A 19,307-nucleotide genomic window follows, 5' to 3' on the forward strand; every position below is an offset into this window, starting at 1 on the left:
TCACTCCCCCCTCCCCACCAAATTATGAAAAATTACTCCTTTTCAGAATTTAAATTTTTCTTTTGAGGTTTGGAATCCAAAGGCAGCAGAACAGTATTGTTACAGGAAAGCTGGCAATCAAAAGACATAGCTGCAGCCTGCATGGTTTAAGCAAAGCAAGACAATCAGAAAACCAACACCCCGACAAGTCCAGGGTTATCAGCAATATAGGGACGTGTATTTTTATGCGATTTTTATGATAACCTTGCCCCTTTGACATATGTCTCAGTCTAGGAGCATTCCGGATTGCAGTGAGATTGAATTCAGTATTCAAATCCCACCATTGGGCAGAAAAGGCAAATTGAATGGGGAATGGAAACACTGAGTTGCTCCTATTGTTTATGCCCCATTCCTAACTAAGGGCTCTACAGCTGTTAGGTGAGATCACTACCCACCATTCCAAAACGTTGTTGCGGGTGAGGAGGTTCAAACGCAGCTTTGGAAACATTTTGCTGCACTCTTTGAAGAAAAGCCAACATGCTCATTTGGCTCTAGGGTAAAAGGGAGCCTGTACCCTGAGCTAACATTGGTCACCTCTCTTCTCCTGAGGCCATGCCACAGCCAGCAGTACAGCAGAAGAACAAGTGTTTAGTTATTTCAGTACAAGTGTCCCCAGAACACCTGGCACCTTTTCTTTTCCACAGGGAGAATGTACATTCATGCATTTTGGCAAGACTGAGTCCTCTGAGTTGGGTGTCTCAGAACTCTCCTATTTTCTTTCCAAAGGGTCTTATGTAAGGTGAGCAGTGCAGTGTGTGTCATTCCTCATATAAAATCCGCTTCCTGGGAGGGAGTGGGTGAAATGAAGGGATTCTTCCCTGACTGAAATTGTGCTCTTTGAAAAAATTGAAAGGGCAGTGGCAGATTTTGAACTTCAGAATGAATCCTTCCTCCTCCTCCTCCTCTTCTTTTGTTACTTCTCCCATGACCTGCTCTCTGCCTACTGTAATTCCCCATTGAGAAAGGATAGAAGGCGACTCTGTGTTTAGGGCTGCTGTTGATTTGTGGCACTATAGAAAGGCCACCCCTAAGCATTTTCTGACAGCTCATCCCCATCTCAGTCACAGCTTTTAGTCGGGTAGCTGGATTTACAGAAATAATCAAATCCCTGGAGGAAAAGACTTCAACAGAAAAGTACCTCCTGACACTTGGGTAACCTGACCTGGTCATTTCCAGTTTATGCAAGGTTTGTATTCTAAAAGTCAATTAGTTATGTCAACTATTAAAAACTCAGAATGAGTCTTTCCATTCTTCAGAATGAGTCTTTTCTGAGTATCTGTGGGCCACAGAAGCCCAGAGATACTCAACACAGAATCCAAGTGCCATACCCAGTGGTCAACTCTTTTAGACTTAAGTCCCAGCCCAGGGCTTCTGGAATGTACCTCCCCTAGCAAAGAAGCTGTGTAGTAGATACTTTACCAAGCACAGGGCCTTGCTCTTGACCCCAAGACTACTGATTCTACTTGCAGACAAGACAACTTTTCTAATCAATCTTTCTCTTCTATCCTGAACCAGAGTATCACAGATCGTCTCATTAGAGTATGAGGATCTGTGGCTCAAGCTCAATTAAGAAATAAGGGTCTTTCAAAAGAAAGGTGCAAGAGGGTGGAACTCAGTTTATATTGTCATTATCAAATGCAAGAAGTCTAATTCTAGCATGATCTACTATTATTAGCCTTTCTTCTCTCCCCATTTATGCTTTGGTGGATACTAGACAGAAACGCCACAAATTTTAAGACACTTTTAAGAGAAATAGTAACTGGTTAAATATCCTCACTAACTACTTCAAATTATTATTATTATTATTATTATTATTATTACTGTTAACTTTTGTTTTTTGAGATAGGGTCTCACTCTGATGCCCAGGCTGGAGTGCAGTGATGTGATCACAGCTCACTGCAGGCTCAACTACCCATGCTTAGGTGATCCTCCCACCTCAACCTCCCAAGTAGCTGGGATGACAAGCATGTACCACCATGCCTGGCTAATATTTTTTTATGATTTTTGTAGAGATGAAGTCTCCCTATGTTACCCAGGATGATCTCAAACTCCTGGGCTTAAGTGATCCTCCCAACACTGCCTTTTAAAGTGCTGGGATTACAGGCATGAGCCGCTGCACCCAGCGCACTTCCTATGATTAACAGGGTATTATTAATTTATAAACTATTTAGTACATTGCAAGCACTCAGTCAAATGGTTATTAATGGCTGTTTATATTTCAGGCCACCAATATAGCCTCATCAAGGGGCAAATACTTATAGTTTGGGCTTCAGTGTTGGTTCAGGCACCACCTTAGAACTTTTCTGCAATCATTAACTCCTCGAGTAAGAAGAGAACTCTTTTTGTAGGATTGCTTTGGGGAATATGTAGCCCCAAGGCAGGGGCTATACTCTGAGAAACTTGGGTAGAGTTAGAGACTGTTAGAAATGGATAGACACATAAAAGCATTTAGACCAATCTGTTCATTTTGCAAGTGAGGAAACTGAGTCCTAGAAAAGGCAAGTGAATTGCTCAAGATCACACAGCCGATGATGGGAGGGTAGGACTCAGGGCTTGCGGATCTTCAGATCAGCCATCCTTATACCAGATCAGGCAACAGCGGAATGCTCTGTAGATTTCAGAATGCAGCGAAATGTTATCCCATATTTCTTTCAAATCAGTATCGGGACACGGAACACTAACAACATAGGCGAGCAATGGGTCTAGGGAGGAAAAGATGAAAGCTGTAGGTAAGTGGGAGTTTGGATAACAATGAGATGTTTTTCTGGAGTTCCTGATAATGCCTGAAAAAAAAAATCAGGATTTTAAGCTTCAGTTAGGCTCAAGGTCGAGTCCTCCCACTCCAGTCCCTCCTCAGACAGTAAAACTATTCAAGTCAAGGACATACATACAGGTGGGGGCACTTGACAGTTGGCTCATCTCCCCACCCTCCAAATTATTCATATTTCTAGTCCTTCAGTTTAGCACTACTATTTACCCCAGGACTGTAATTCATTGCCTCTTTCCCTGGCCATATTCCTCCATCCCTTTTGTTTCTCCCATCTCTTTTCTTCCTCCATCACCCCCACTGCTGTGCTTGGCCACACTTGGCTAGTAGTGCAGATTGGGAGAACACAGAGTCCTATCACAGACTGGAGGACTATTATTTAATCACAAGAATGCTGTCTTCTTTCTCCTAAGGTAGCACTCTGGGGACAGTCATTGCTGTCTTTATTCCCTCACCCCCCCACCACCCCTGCACTGTAGAATAGACACATGAAATGTGCCTATCTCTGAGATGAAAGGAGCCAGAACTGCTTCCTCCCCACTGACCTTGTGCCTGCCCATTCTTGGAGATACCTGGAGTTGGCAGGCTGGAGGCCTAGCAGCGTTTGCAGTCATTGCCGCTGCCTCTGGGTCAGCCCAGGCTTGGTTCCTTGGCTGCTACTGATGTGCTGCCAGATAGGAATATTAAAAACCATTCATTGAGCGCACAGGATGCTTTATAAAATCCAACATGCTGTTTACAGTTTATAAATTAACTGCCTTGGGAAGAGGCATTTGACTTATTCTCCAAGGCATCTAGTTGACTAGATCCAACTGGAATCCTTTGAGTTCCTGGGAAGGGGCTACTTAACACTTCACACTGTCTGAATTAGACCTAGGGTTTCTTGCTTTTCTGATCCTAGTACTGTATGAAGTTTTATCTAGGGTTATCTAGCAAGCTTTCTTCCGCTGATAAATCTTTGATGGTTTTGCAATTTCTTTGATAGAGGCTCTATGTTCTACTATCTTCACTTTATTTATGCCTCATACCATAATTTTTAAAAAAATTACAGTAAATATCAAGTAATTCTGGCTGATATACTGACTCCATTCCAAGGTCATTATATTTTATTTGCTTCAGTTGTTCTTCTTAGAAACGATGCAATGAATATTGGATGCAAATTAGATGTTCAGAGAGTTTATCAATGTGTCTAAAAAATCATCCAGGAAAACAACAGGCCAAAACTCTTTGCCTGCAGAGTTAGTGAGCTAGAAGAGGGGTCGAGGATAGGAGCTATATTTTTCCCCTGACCCTATCTCTTATCTGCTACAGCAAAAGGAGACACATAGTAGGTGCTCAATAAATACATGTTAAAAAATATTTGTTGAAAGAAGCCACAGAGAGGAATATCAGTATACATTAGTATTGAAAACAGCACAGGGGGAAATATGGATACTGAAGCACCACCCTCCTGTGCCTGGCAAGCAAGGCAAGAATAAGGCCATTCTTGGCACATGCCACTTGTCTTAGCCTGTTGCTGAGATAACTTGTGTGAAACCAGCACTTTACCCTCTGCCAGCCAGAAGGTCAGCCCAAGAGTGAGCTGATCTGTGGGCACAACACCATCTCTCACCCAGGAGGCTGGGCCCACTGTAAGCTCTGCTATATTATTTCGCTGAGGATGACAGGTGGGAAAATCTGGGCACCAGTTGTTCTTTTCCACTGGTATCATTTGGAAGGTAGCTCCAAAGTCGGGCACGCCAGCCTACGTGCCTCTCCTGCCGGCAGAGGCTCCACATTGGAGCTATTAGAATGTGGGCTCTGTACGTCGGCCAAGTCCATGTCTCAGAGACTGTATCCAGAGCATAGAGTGGCCACAGGCTACTGAGTTCAGCAAGAGAGTCATTCTCTTGTTCAATCTATTATTGCCTGGGCCAAGGTTCTAAGTCTTCGTAGGCAGCATTTGATTTTATGACACATGGCTTAAAAAATTAAGGCAAACTGGAATTAATTTAGTTTTGAGAAAACAACGGAAGCTGCTACAAGGCAGAGGTAATCCTAGGCTGCCAGAAAGTGGTGATCTCAGTGGTGTACATTTTCTGAATTCCTGATTTTCCTCTTTGTGAGGTCTTCCTCCCACTCCCATACTTTGCACGTTCTCACCTATGCACACCCTGAGCAACACAATGTTGACAACTTGACTGAGCATTGCTCTTTTCTTGAGCTTCAGTTTTATTTCTTCTTCAATACAACAGTGTTGGTTCATTCAATTTGAACACTTAAGGCAAAAAAAAAAAAAGAAAGAAAAAGAAAAAAAAAATCCCAGGTTATGTTTTCAGAATCTTACCTTTTTGTTTTGAGGGTTCTGTGAGTTTTGTGGCATATTTATATTGTTGCTTACATTCTTATTTCAGAATTTAAGATAAAAACTGGACGGACAACAACTGTCACATTTTCTGAGTGTGTTGAAATGAAAAATCTATTTCTCAGAATTAATGGTAAAGCAACATTTCCTGTCAATCTTTTATTCTTTAATATTACGTGTGGGTTCAGCTCACCATCTCCAAAGAGAAAGTCAGATGATCAAGCTACATTGTATGTGACATTAGCTATCTCTTTATCTGTGTAAATGTCATAATATCTGCTTGCAAAGTGTTTTATTCATTTTTAGGAAAAAGTTTTAAACTGTGCTTGCAATTCAGGATGGTGCTACTAGGTGGCAGTAATGTAAAAGAACTATGTGGTCGCCCTGGAAGAGTATTTGACTAAGAGACTAGCATGTCTTCCCGTAATTATAAGAAATAACAATATAATATTTTTAAAATACTCAAACTGGCACAAACAGGAAACATCCATTAACTTAGTTACCAGATTTAAGCTGAGCTTTTAAAAGAGAAAGGCTTTTTTTTTTTTTTTGGAGACGGAGTCTCCCTCTGTCGCCCAGGCTGGAGTGCAGTGGCGCAATCTCGCCTCACTGCAAGCTCCACCTCCCGGGTTCACGCCATTCTCCTGCCTCAGCCTCCCAAGTAGCTGGGACTACAGGTGCCCGCCACCACGCCTGGCTAATTTTTTGTATTTTTAGTAAAGACGGGATTTCATCGTGTTAGCCAGGATGGTCTTGATCTCTTGACCTCGTGATCCGCCCGCCTCGGTCTCCCAAAGTGCTGGGATTACAGGCGTGAGCCACCGTGTCTGGCCGAAAGCCTTGTTTTTCTTAATGAAATTTTAAATAAAGTATACATTCACAAGCTCAAACATCTGAAAATACAAAAGATATATGGTGAAAAGTCTTTCTCTCATGCCTGTCCCTCAACTACCACAAGTAACTAATTTTGTTAGTTTCTTGGGTATCCTTTCAGAGTTTCGCTAGACAAATATGTGTTTTTATCTCTCCGCATTTTAACACAAATCAGTGCATAGACTTTCTGCATCCTTCCATATATAGTTGGTCAGTATATTGTTGTGTGAGTATTTTAGAATATAATTAACCAGTCCCCTATTAATGGATATTTTATGCTGTTTCCAATTTTATGCTATTTCAGCCATGTGCTCATGTGATTTCACATGTAGGATAATTCACAGAAGTGGAATTGCTGGGTCTAAATTATATACATTTGCATTTTTAAAAGGTATTGCCAAATTGGCCTTTACAGAGTTTGGACCAATTTATACTGAACTTTCTCCAAAATGGGCTTGTTTTCCCACAGCCTTGCCAGTAGGGTGCATGATCAGACTTTGGAATCCTTGTTAATCCGATTGGCTGAACAATGTATTTCAAAGTACTTTAATTTTCATTCTCTTAAATGAGACTTTTATTCTCTTCTATCTTTAAGGGCCCTTTTTATTTCCTATTTCTGTGAAGAAAGTGGAAATGCCAATAAATACACTCATGCATACATACATGTAGGGTTTTGTTATTGATGTAGCTTGTTTTTGCCATCATGCTATACATGATTTTCTTTAATTTGCTTTGCTCATTTAACCATACCTCCTGGCCATGGCTCTGAAGAGAAGTTGCTGGCAGTGCAGAAAGAGGGCCAGGACTGGAATGTCTGCTTCTCTCTTCATCCTTTTGCCATTGACTCCTGGGGGAAATATCTGTAGACCGAAGCAGTGAAATCTAATCAATTCTCTTTCTGACACTAATTAAGGCTTCAAAGAGACAGATAACCACTTGGGATAATTTAGTCACACTGAAACTTGGGAAATGGTCAGTAATATTTCATCCGCTGAATGTGGACCCCAAGAAAGTTCTGGCTCTTTGAGTTGATGTCTTGGCAATTTTCAAGGTAACGTGTATAGGAAAACCTAGATTATGCAGATGAAAAGAAAACAAACATGCTCTTCTGCATCCTTTGCAGATTTGAAACTTTGGGCACAGATTTGATTCATTTCAATGAGATATTGCTCTTAGCATGCACATAAAGTGGTGCAAAGTTGTACTGGAATATGGTCTCCTCAACTTTGGGCTCACTGCATACATATGGAGATGACAGTAACTGAATCCATAGTTATCAAGTGGTGGCATTTTAGAACATGAAGGGACAGCAGATGCCATCTCTGTCAACTCCTTCCCTCTACAGATGAGGAAACTTGGGCTAGAGGAGGTTGAATGACTTGTGTAAGGCTTTCCCAGCTAGTTAATGGTAGTGCCAGGACTCAAGTCCAGGAGGGTCCCCTCATTACTGGTCCTTGCCCTTCCTGCAATTTATAGGACTTCCCTGAGGCACATGTCCTGAGGCTTTGCTATTGCCAGGCATTCTCTGCTCTGAAACAGCCCTATCTCACACACCCCTTTCCACTTAGGATCCCTTGCCTCACACTTCCAAGACAGCTGATTGAGGCTAAATGGGTCTGACGCCATTCTATTAGTGCAAAATAAATTGGCTTATGGCAACTTGAACTCCTAATCTTGATTTTATCAACACTTTGCCCTGTTTATTCAGACTGTTCATGAGTAGGAAGTTAAGGAAAATGTTGCCTATGAACAAAATGATCAAACTTTTATCTGAAATACCTTTGAAAGTTTTCCCGAAGCTTTAATTATCATGTTCCTTTTGTTTTGGATGTAATATCAGGCCCTCCCAATTTTCCTAAATGTTTGAAAATATTTTTGATACTTTCTGTCTTCTGTTGTGATTAAAAAAAAAAAAAAGAAAGAAAGAAAGAAAGCACCAGTGTTGGCCATGCCTGGGGAGTTAGTGAGGTAATCTGGAGAGATCTCTGGACCCCAGTCCTTTGTCCAAGAGGTATGGTCAAAAGAACAAAGCAAATTTCAGAAAAACTGGTATAACATGATCCTATTTTAATGGTAAGTCTGTTCCAACAACTGCTTTCTTTTTCGAATTACACCATGTGCCCAGGCTACAAAGGCTCTGCAGAAATGTGACTCTGTTGGCAAATACACATGTGATACCTTAACTATGCTGGAGGTCAGTTAGCATAATGTGTATTTCAGATGCAGTTTGTCATCAGTGCTGGGTGGTATGGGGCTTAAAACAAAAACAGGATGAGCCTAGAGCACAGAAGTGGAAAATTAGGTGGGTGGGTGAGTATGGACTTGGAAATGGAAAATGTGCTTCCCTGCGGGACGTGGCTTGTGTTCATTAGTGCTGACCTGCCTCCTCTCTAACCCTGGAAGCTGACGTTGACACCAAAGCTCGATGAGAAACTGAATAGACCCTTCTGCCCCCACCAACAAAGGACAAAAATGAGACCACCCAATTCGGTTACGTTGTTGCCAGAACAACATGTTTAATCTTTAACATGGGTTCAAACTATTCTTGCCCCTAGGAACGTGGACTTCAGCAATTAAAGTCAACATGTGCTTCCATTAAACCATTGTGTCCACCTCCAAATGGTTATAAATATGTAGCATAAGCTGTGGGAGTTGGGGTGGGATGGATGACAGCCTTTGCTAATGACACTCTAGAAACCAATATTCTCCTCTCAAAATAACACGGGAAAATTCTACTTAATACCTCCTGGGTTCCATTAGTGGTTCTGGGTAAATAATTCTGGGGAAAATAATTTCTGTTTTCATTCCAGCTGTGCAGCAGATACTGTGATGATGGATTGCAAGTGCAAAGAGTAAGACAAAACTCCAGCACATAAAGGACAATGACAACCAGAAAGCTTCAGCCCGATCCTGCCCTTTCCTTGAACGGGACTGGATCCTAGGAGGTGAAACCATTTCCAATTTTTTGTCCTCTGCCTCCCTCTGCTGTTCTTCTGGAGAAGTATTTCCTTACAACAATGAGAAAACATGTACTAGCTGCATCCTTCTCTATGCTCTCCCTGCTGGTGATAATGGGAGATACAGACAGTAAAACGGACAGCTCGTTCATAATGGACTCGGACCCTCGACGCTGCATGAGGCACCACTATGTGGATTCTATCAGTCACCCATTGTACAAGTGTAGCTCAAAGGTAAGATCAAGGTCTCTGTGAGGAGAGCATTTCCCTCAGAAACAGGCGAGGAGCCATATTTCTTTGTGAGGGGATGGAGAACTATGATCATAGCCCAAACTTAAATGATGTGGCTGGCCCACAGGGCTTGTGGGAGAATGAGGCTTTTAGAATTTCCCCCTATGCTTTGCACTGCTGTCAGTAAAACTGCCTAATCAATCATGTGCATACCCATCCAGTGGGACAGGTGTCCTTTGCCCCTGGCTGTGATGTTTATGAGTGATAGTGTGCTCTTCCAAAAAAAAAGATGGAGTCTACAAGTTATCATAACTCTCTACCTCCATCATCAATAAAGAGGAAGAGGATGCAAAGAGTGTGATTGAGCAGTGGAACATACTTCTTGGAAGGGTCTTTAAAGAATTTTTTAAATAACTGGCTGGTGAAATAACTGGCTTTGTGGTCTGAGCCTTTCTTCAGGTGCTACATTTCTGTTAAAATGATTTCAAAAGATAAGGTGGCAATATGATCATTTATCATTTTTACATTGCTTATCCAAATCGTTCTCGTTTGGTAAAGGATGCATGTTTGTTGCAGAGGCAATCCGTGCCTTAGTGGTCTGCAAAGGAATATCATGCTGAAAAGGCCACCAAGAGTGGCCAGCAACATGGACCACCCAGAAGGGAGGCACATTGTAGGGTGGAACATATGAGATCTCACGACTGTCACTGCCCCTAAACAGGCACATGAATGAAATTCGTCCACACTTGGTAAATAAGAATTTGTTTAGCCCAACCTCAGAGATTTGTACATTTAGTTTTGAGACGAAAATCCTTAAACATGCTCATATGGCAAGTATTTTTTGAAATTACCAGTATAATTAAGAATTTTTTATAATATCAGTCACTAGAATTAAGACCATATAAGCCAATCCCTCCACTCCCCATTCAAAGACATTATGACTCTTATATGCCTTGAAAATTTCCATTAATTTCTCTGATTATAGTTCAGTGATGATGATTCATTTTAGTTTAAGAGGATCAGAATTCGGGTTAAATCATTTTAACCATTATATTAATAAGGTCTATGACTGTCAGAAAAAAATAGAGATTTTCCACTTAATAAAAACTTTCTGGCTCTTATTTGTGCTTGTAGAACAAAAAAAAATGAAGTAAGTAGATTAACGTAAATTTTTGCAGGGCCACAATTCCTTCTTAGGAAAAGGAAACTCAAAGAAATGGAGAAAAAACATGAGAAGTGCAGCAATTACTAGCTTCTCCTTCCCTCCCTCTTCAGAAACAGACCGCACTAATATTTAATGATTTTATTCCATGGATAATTTCTTTCTCTATTGAGTTGTCCTCCATAATCATGATTCTTTTTTTAAAAAAGGAATTAAAATTATTTCAAAGAAAGTGTCACTATGATAGAAAGGAACAAAGAAATAGGAGCATCTATAAAAACTAGAAAACAATCTGGAAAGATTGGATAAAATGATGGAGGAGTACCTTGGCAACAATCACACTAATCTAGCGAATGTCAAAGAAGAGACATCATGAACTCAAACTGAAGAAATTCACATGTGAATTCTGAGCATGAGTCTTAGAAACAGACTTTAGTGTACTGTTATTCACCTTTGTTTCTTCCAGAATGCCATGGCAAATAACAGCGCAAAATTGTGATAGTAGGAGAAATGTTTGTAATTTCATGGGAACAATCTGTTTTCAAACATCCCAAACTATCCCAAATATAGCAATAGTTTTATGTAAATGGTGCTTGCAATTATAAACTTTTCTTCCCTGGCCATAAAATATGCCTGGCAGAATCTCAACTACCCAGACCTTTTCTAGGTTAGATTTTTCTCTATGTATCCAGGAGCAAAACTGTTTTCATTTGGAAATGTTCTATAATTCTTAACTCTCACATTCTCAGGCTGATCTTCTCTCTAATGTGTCTCACTTAATGAAATTGTTTGCCTTTAGAGACTTGGATAAAACATTTAACCTGTGTCTAGAAAAGAGGCAACGACAATCTACCCTAGCTTCTTTTTACAAAGAAAAGACTAGGGTAGATTTTTTGTCTCTATAAAAATTTTCCCTTGACATCATGTTCAAGGGTCATTATTTACTAAATGTGTGCCTACTGTTTGCCTGCCAATTGTTAATGCTTCCTGACTCACATTTATCCATTATCTGGCCTTGTAAAGACAAGAAAGGGAGAATGTGACCCAGGCTCAGGGAAGGGAGTATACGTGCTTGCACACCTAATATGTGTCAGGCACCTCACACTGTATACTCTAGTCATTGCCAAGAAACCTGTGATGGCAGGCATTATTATTCCCATTATCCTGGTAAGGAAAACTGAAGCCCAAAGTAATTAGATTGCTTGGTACCACATAGCCAGGGAGTGGCAATGTCTGCCTCACCGCATTCATCTTCCTACTACTTGGATCTTCGTATTGGAGGAACACAAGTAGAATGTAGGAGCCATCACATAGAAGTTCAGGCTCTCCTTCCGATCTGCTGGCAGTAATAATTTATACGCAGCAATGTTTCTAGAAAAAATAAATAGTAGTGAAAGCCTTTCTGGGAGCTTTCAATGAGACTGTTCATCCCAGCCCTGAACTTGCAGCTGGCCAGTCCTAGGTCCCAGCTGCCCATCTCCTAGCAATTTAAGAAAGGACTGAGAGGGAGTCAGGCAGAAAAGACTGGCCACAGTGGCCCACTAAGGAGGACAGTGTGGCCACAGATTAGGATGTGCCTGATAGTTTTAAGTGGTGGCACCTCCTGGGATTGGGTACAAAAGATCCTGGGAGTAGCAGGCTCATTTAAAATCTTCATGGGAGACTAAGTTTCTCTAAAATTTGGAGTAAAGGCTGTAGAGCAAACAGGCAAAAGAGCAGTTGATAGTGGAAACAGACTGCCTGGGGGGATCTCTATGAAAACTGAGGCATGCCAGGCTTTGAAGTGAGAGACACCTGGTTTCCAATTCCAGCTCCATGGCTTGCCGAATAAGTGACTTTGAGGAAGTTCAGTAACTTCCTTCTTTGTGCCTCAGTTTCTTCCCATGCAAAATACAGCTGTCACCATGAGGGTATGGGTATGGGTGTTGGCGATTTGTAAAGCATCCAGCAGTGTCCAGCACATAATAGCCATTTAGTGAGCTGAGTGAGTAGATGATATTATGATCTTGATGATGACGTTATAAACTAAGCAGGTGTTTAGACTCAATTTTCTATTTCAGTCACAACTGAGACCTCAATAACTGCTGGGATCTGCTATAGCCTTAAAAGATTAGGAAAATGAACCTCATTGTAGTTCTTGTTAAGCACAGGGTGGGGCAGAAGAGCAAAGTAAATGTAAGCCACTGTGCTGGGTGCTAACAGGGAGGATAAAGGTAAAAGAGAAACAGCCCCGATGTCTGGCTAACCTCCCTTCCCAGGTGAGTGGAGGAAGGAGGGGCTGGAGGGGGATGAGCTTTGGTCTTGAGCCAGGGAGGGGATTTCAGGAAGGGAGAGTGGGAAAGCAAACTGGCAGGGAAGACCTGGAAAGTCTCAGTTGGGTGAGGAGTGGGAGATGCTGGCCCCAGGCCTGGGCGTGGAACCGGGGCATGGAACCAGGGCATGATTGTCTGAACTGGTAATGGCCACAGGAGCAGGTGGGGAGCTGGAAGAGCAACAACAAAGGATAAGGAGGAAGAGGTTTGGGAGACAAAACCTAGGAAAAAAAGGACCTGGTATGCTAAGGGCTGAGTCCTAACAGCTTCCTAACAGGACCCCCAAGCCATCTTCTCCTGCTACCCACCAAGCTCATGGTGTGATAGGAGAAATGGAGGGAGTCAGGAATATTGTGTTTATAATACAATAGACTACTTGAGAGATATAATTTGATTTTTAAAAAGGAACAAATTTATACTGAGTGCCTACCATGTCCAGGTGCTGTGGAAGGTGCTGGCGAGACTCTAAAGTGGAAAGAAAGAAAAAAGAGACATTTTTTTTTTTTTGCCTTCATAATGCTTACAAGTAAATGGGGAGAGAGGAAGGAGAGGTGTTCAGTGCACAAAGGTCTGTCTGTATCTGTTTGATTCATGACCTGAGAGAAGGGACCAGACTAGTTGGAGTGAGCTGAGTTCCCATCTACCCTTTCAAAGCCCCCACCATCTCTCTGCTGCTTTGTTCCCTGGTTGCAATTTTCTTGGTGCCCTCAGCCTGGCACAGATCTTTTGGAGGTTGACCTGGGTCCCTGAAGATGAGCTGAGTTATTGAGGCTGCCTGTGGGAAAAGAATGGGAGAAGCAGCATGGGTGGATCTTGTTCCTGAGGAGAAAGGGGGTGCTTCAAGAGGTGCCATGGAAATAAGGGTGCATAGTGTTCACTGCTGCGAAAAAGGCAAAATATGTTTCCACTCTCTTGGAGTAAAATCGCAAAAATGCTCTTCTAGAATGGAACAGGTGGGTCTTTATTCTGATGCTAATGGTGGCATCTGGTCAGTCAAGGCTCTTGGAAGATTCAGCTCGGCATAAGCTTGGGGATGGTGAAGCTAATGTCCCAAGAAGTCCACAAGAAAAAGTTAGACTTGTATGTCTGTGGATATGGTCAGGGTTTCCTGAGGCAAATCAATGTAGATAAGGAAGTGTGTGAGTTGGCACATGCCTCAGGAAAACATGGTATCAGGAGGCAGGTATTATAGTGGTTTGGGTCAGGGGTTTGGTTTCAGATAGACCTTGGTTTGATTCCAGCTCTGCATTTTACCACCTATGTGAGTTTGGGCAAGTTACTGGAACTCTCTAAAGCTTGAGTTTCCTTATCCGTCCTAACAGTTCAGATCATAACAGTACTTTCTTGTAGTATTGTTATAAGAATAAAATAACTCACATTGTAAGTGCTCAATAAATGTTCTTATTAGCGAAATGATGGTTATCTAGTGATCCATCTAGAGCAGAGCCCTCAAACTTGAATGGGTCCAGAGACCTGCTACTCAAAGGGTGGGCATCAGCCCAGTAGGACTGACATCAACTAGAATCTGATGGGAAATGCAGAATCTCAGCCTCCAGCCCAGAACTACTCAATCAGACCTTGCCTTTTAACAAGATCCTAGATGATTCACACTCACATTCCAGTCTGAGAAGTTCTGATCTGGAAGAGATCAGGAGATGTTGAAGTGCTGAAACACAGGTAAGACACGGCAGAGGCTAAAATGTGAAGTACTGAGAGTAGACCAGGAGAGCAGACGGTTATTCCTTCCATCCCTTAAGGATCTTATCTTTCTAACTTCTGCTTTACCACTTCAACACACAAAACAGAGATAGATTTCCTTCTAGGAGTGTGTGTGTGTGTGTGTGTGTGTGTGTGTGTGTGTGTGTGTGTTGAGAACATCAAGGGTCCAATAATTGCTTCATAGTCTATTCTTCCAGGAAAGGGCATTTGAATTTGGCTACAGAGGATAGATAGGTGGGATTTTATTAGGCAGAGCAAGGTAGAAAGGACATATTTGGGAGACAGAAGACATAAGCAAAGGCAAGAGGCAGGAGAATTCAGGGCACTTTCTTGGACTCCTAAGTAGTTCAATTTGATTGGAGTAGGGAGTGGGTAGTAGAGTGATGAGAACAGTTGGAAGTAAGACTGGAAATGCATCTGAAACCTGAGTCATGAAGAGCCTTGACTCCTCTTCAAGATTTTGGATTTTATTCTGAACTACTGAAGGCATTTATTGTACATGTCTGTGCATTCTTCTTGCACAAACAGCCCAGCTCCCGAGGAAGAGGGGCCCAGCCCATTGGAGGTGGCCACACATCCTTCAGTGCCTGGAGTTCTTGTCCTTCAGAGTGGGCTGGGGGTGGAGCTGGATATCCTGAAAACTTTTAGTGAGATTGCAATCAGATTAGCTCATTTACAAATGGCCCTACGCTGTTGACTTAGTCATTTTATGAACAGTGCTAATGGCCCGATCAGTTAGGCCTACGTTTGGTTCACCTGTATATACATCATTTGGATATTATGTCCCATATCATTTTTGGCCCTTCTGAGTTAAGTTTGTTGGCACAGGATTGCTTTGTCCATCCAGACTGAAACTGCACCTCTGAAGACTCCATTATGGAAGGTGACTCTGTGAATAACTGTTTAATCAACCTAATAGATGATCTAGATGAGAGATTAGCAAATTTAACGTTATTCTAAGGTGTGGTGTCAAGCAACTCTTCCCACATACAGGCAGATGGCAGGAGAACAGACTAAGGAAAATCTTAGACTCTCTCTCTCATTAGAGAAATGGGGGTGGGAATTAGGGACTAGCCTGTGTACTACTGACCTATGGCATAATCTCTCAAAACCCGTTTCAGAGCCAGGCACAGTGGTGCATGCCTGTAGTCCTGGATACTCAGGAGCCTGAGGCAGGAGTTTAAGGTTGTAGTGTGCTATGATCATGCCTGTGAATAACCACTGCAATGCAGCCTGGACAACATAGCAAGACTGTCTCTAAAAACAAAACAAAACAAACAAACAAAACCATTTCTGATAGTTTACTTTGCCTGTCAAAATGAAGAGCAGATAGGATGGAATCAAAAGCTTTATAAAAAATCAAAACAGCTTACAGCTGCTATTTTCTCTCTGCCTCTGTGATCATTCAGAGAAAATAAATTCACTGGTCTAGTCCAACTTATTCTTCCCTAAGCCCTGCTGGTTTTTTTTGTTTTTTTTTTTTTTTTCTAGTATCTCATATTGCCTTGGTGGTTGCTAAGCGATTGTTGGATTTAGCCCCAGCATATTCTCAGATAACTATGCCAATAATCTATAATTACCAGAATTCATCTTTTCTCCCTTTTGGAAAGATGGACTGGCTATTTTCTTCTTGTAAACCTTGGGTGTTTAATTCTGCTCTACAGGATGATGTCAGAGATAATAGCTGGTGAGTCATTAATAATAACTGCTAATTCCTACAATACTGTAAGGTAAATGTCAAAAGGTTTCATGCATATATATGTATCTTTTAATCTTTCCTTTGAACAGTTTCACTTTTTATGATCTTGCTGTTGGTTCTGGAATTATACGACAATTTTTTTTTCTTTTCTTTTTTCTTTTCTTTTCTTTTCTTTTCTTTTCTTTTCCTTTTTCTTTTCTTTTCTGACAGGGCCTTGCTCTGTCACTCATGCTGGAGTGCAGTGGCTTGATCGTAGCTTTCTGCAGCCTGTAATTCCTGGGTTCAAGTGATCCTCCTGCCTCAGCATCCAAAGTAGCTGGAACTACAGGTGCACATCACCACGCCTGGCTAACTTTTTATTTTTTTGTAGAGACATGGTCTTGCTATGTTGCCCAGGCTGGTCTCAAACTCCTGGGCTCAAGTGATCCTCCCTCCTCAGACTCCAAAGTGTTGGGATTGCAGGCATGAGACAATATACCTGGCCCAGGGTTTTTTTTCCTCCATCACTTAACATGAAATTCACCAAGCAAAACCTCTTACATAACCATGGACAAAGAATCTCAGGTTCTCCACTCCCCTCCCCACCTTGATATTAAGATTCTGTGGCTTAATGAGTCAAGCTATTCCACCCTACCCACCCATGACTCCAACTCCCAGGATACCAGGATTTATGTATGAGATACATAAGTGATCCTTTTGTCCATTCCGTTAAGCTGTATGCAAATTGTGTGTGCACTTATGTACATTTTTTCTGGGGATTACTTTGGTAGTTTTCATCAGATTCTTAAAGGTGTCTGTTTGCTAAAACCAGATTAAGAGCTACTATAAAGAGCACATAGCCTCTGTTATTCCAGCCCAATCTTTGGAAGTAGAGATTATCAGAATGGGTACATCCTAATATTTGCCCCAAATGACTGAAGATGCAGATGCAGTTATACAAATCCCAGGCTCCTTCAATGCGTAAACCCAGAAGTGTGATTTCAGGGCCCCAAACATGCCCTGTCTCTACTTCATTCTCTTGTCCCAAATTGCAGCACCCAGAATATTTCTTCGTAAGCATTACTCAGGCTATCCTATTTTCTTCTTCAGAAACTATATTCCTGTTCTTTAGCTATTTCCTGCACAAATCAATTTCTTTCTTTTTTTTTTTTTTTGGAGTCATTTTAATTTACTTCTTGGCTTCAATTTGGATTGACTTTCTGCATTTTGCTACAGGTAGAATTGCAATACATTGGGCCAGTGGCAGACCACTACCTGTCAGGAGAAATTTCTTTTGTTCTTTGGTTTTTACTTGTACATCACAGTGATGGGCGTCATTCAGTGGTTCTAAACCCTCAGTACACTTAGAAATCACCTAAGAAGCTTTGAAAACCATGAAAGCCTGGGCTCTATCCCCAAGGATTTTAATTCAATCGGTCTGAAAGGGGCCTGGGTGTTGCAACATGCATTGAGTCACTGGTCTAATCTAGCAGGAATTGGCAAGGAGTGTGAGGGTCTTTCAAAGAATGCTGCTTTACCTGGCTAAGCTTGTGGCTTACAGAGTAACCACCTCCTCTTCTTTCCCCAGATGGTGCTCCTGGCCAGGTGCGAGGGGCACTGCAGCCAGGCATCGCGCTCCGAGCCTTTGGTGTCATTCAGCACTGTCCTCAAGCAACCCTTCCGTTCCTCCTGTCACTGCTGCCGGCCCCAGACTTCCAAGCTGAAGGCGTTGCGGCTGCGATGCTCAGGGGGCATGCGACTCACTGCCACGTACCGGTACATCCTCTCCTGTCACTGCGAGGAATGCAATTCCTGAGGCCCGCTGCTGTGTGTGGCTTCTGGATGGGACAACTGTAGAAGCAGTTCGACCAGCCAGGGAAAGACTGGCAAGAAAAGAGTTAAGGCAAAAAAGGATGCAACAATTCTCCCGGGACTCTGCATATTCTAGTAATAAAGACTCTACATGCTTGTTGACAGAGAGAGATACTCTGGGAACTTCTTTGCAGTTCCCATCTCCTTTCTCTGGTACAATTTCTTTTGGTTGATTTTCAGATTCAGACATTTTCCCCCTTGGATCTCGATGCTGTTTGGGTTTTCAACAATTCAGCATTAGTGGGAAAAAGTGGGCCCTCATACACAAGCATGTCAGGTTGTCAGTGTTTGGTGCATATTGAGGAAGAATTTACTTTGGAAAGTAGAAAAACCCAGCTCTTTCTGGGACATCTTCTGTTATTGTTGATTTTTTTTTACCTTGTGATTTTGGTCTAAGGTTGCCATTGCTGCTAAAGGTTACCGATTTCAAATTCCAGATACCAAGCATGTGGATATGTTTAGCTAGGTTTACTCACAGCCAGCGAACTGACATTAAAATAACTAACAAACAGATTCTTTTATGTGATGCTGGAACTCTTGACAGCTATAATTATTATTCAGAAATGACTTTTTGGAAGTAAAAGCGGCATAAAGAATTTGTCACAGGAAGGCTGTCTCAGATAAATTACGGTAACATTTTGTAAGGGAGCAGACTTTTAAAGACTTGCACAAATACGGATCCTGCACTGACTCTGGAAAAGGCATATATGTACTAGTGGCATGGAGAATGCACCGTACTCATGCATGCAAATTAGACAACAAAGTATGAATCTATTTGTGGGTGTGCTATAGCTTTAGCCGTGTCGCGGGCATCATTCTCTAATATCCACTTGTCCATGTGAAATGTGTTGCCAAAATGGTGGCCTGGCTTGTCTTCTGAACATTTGGTCCAAATGCGTTTTGGTCCTGGAGGCTCAAATTTTGAGTTATTCCCACGTTTTGAAATAAAAAGAGAGTATCTTCAAAATTTTGACTGTTTAAGTATTTTTTTCCTACTTGATATCCTACTATCATGTGGACTAGAACATACATGTAGCTAGTACTTGAGCATCTCCTATGATGTGGTAAAAGGGTCAAAAAAAAAAAAAAGAAAGAAAGAAAGAAAGAGAGAAATGGGGTTCCAGAATGCATGGTGGGAACATTTTTTTGAAATCAGTGTACCAAGGTGTTGAGGGCTTATTAAATTTGATTATGAGTTTTAGATTTTAGCCCATTGAATAAACACAAAATCTAATGCATTTTGGCTTCCTTGGAAGCTATGGAATGAAACAGAGGAGTCCCCTCCTTTTTAATCTCTTTACTTTTCTCAGAAGAAAATAAATATCCGTAAGTGAAGTTGGAAGAACCAGCAGA

General features: G+C 41.7%; 1 protein-coding gene across 2 annotated transcripts in view; it reads left to right on the top strand.

The window, feature by feature from the left end:
• The window catches only part of NDP (Norrie disease (pseudoglioma)), a 66,853-nt gene extending 47,932 nt beyond the window's left edge, over nucleotides 1–18,921 (top strand). For both annotated transcript variants that reach the window (XM_012001602.1, XM_012001601.1), the window contains 2 exons: nucleotides 8,834–9,214; nucleotides 17,671–18,921. In XM_012001602.1, the coding sequence (XP_011856992.1) occupies nucleotides 9,041–9,214; nucleotides 17,671–17,898 (402 nt within the window). In that variant the 5' untranslated portion in view covers nucleotides 8,834–9,040 and the 3' untranslated portion in view covers nucleotides 17,899–18,921. The remainder of the gene's footprint in view (nucleotides 1–8,833; nucleotides 9,215–17,670) is intronic.
• Nucleotides 18,922–19,307: the final 386 nt, after the last annotated feature.

The sequence above is a fragment of the Mandrillus leucophaeus genome, unplaced genomic scaffold (assembly GCF_000951045.1).
Source record: "Mandrillus leucophaeus isolate KB7577 unplaced genomic scaffold, Mleu.le_1.0 Scaffold666, whole genome shotgun sequence".
Lineage (NCBI taxonomy): Eukaryota > Metazoa > Chordata > Mammalia > Primates > Cercopithecidae > Mandrillus > Mandrillus leucophaeus.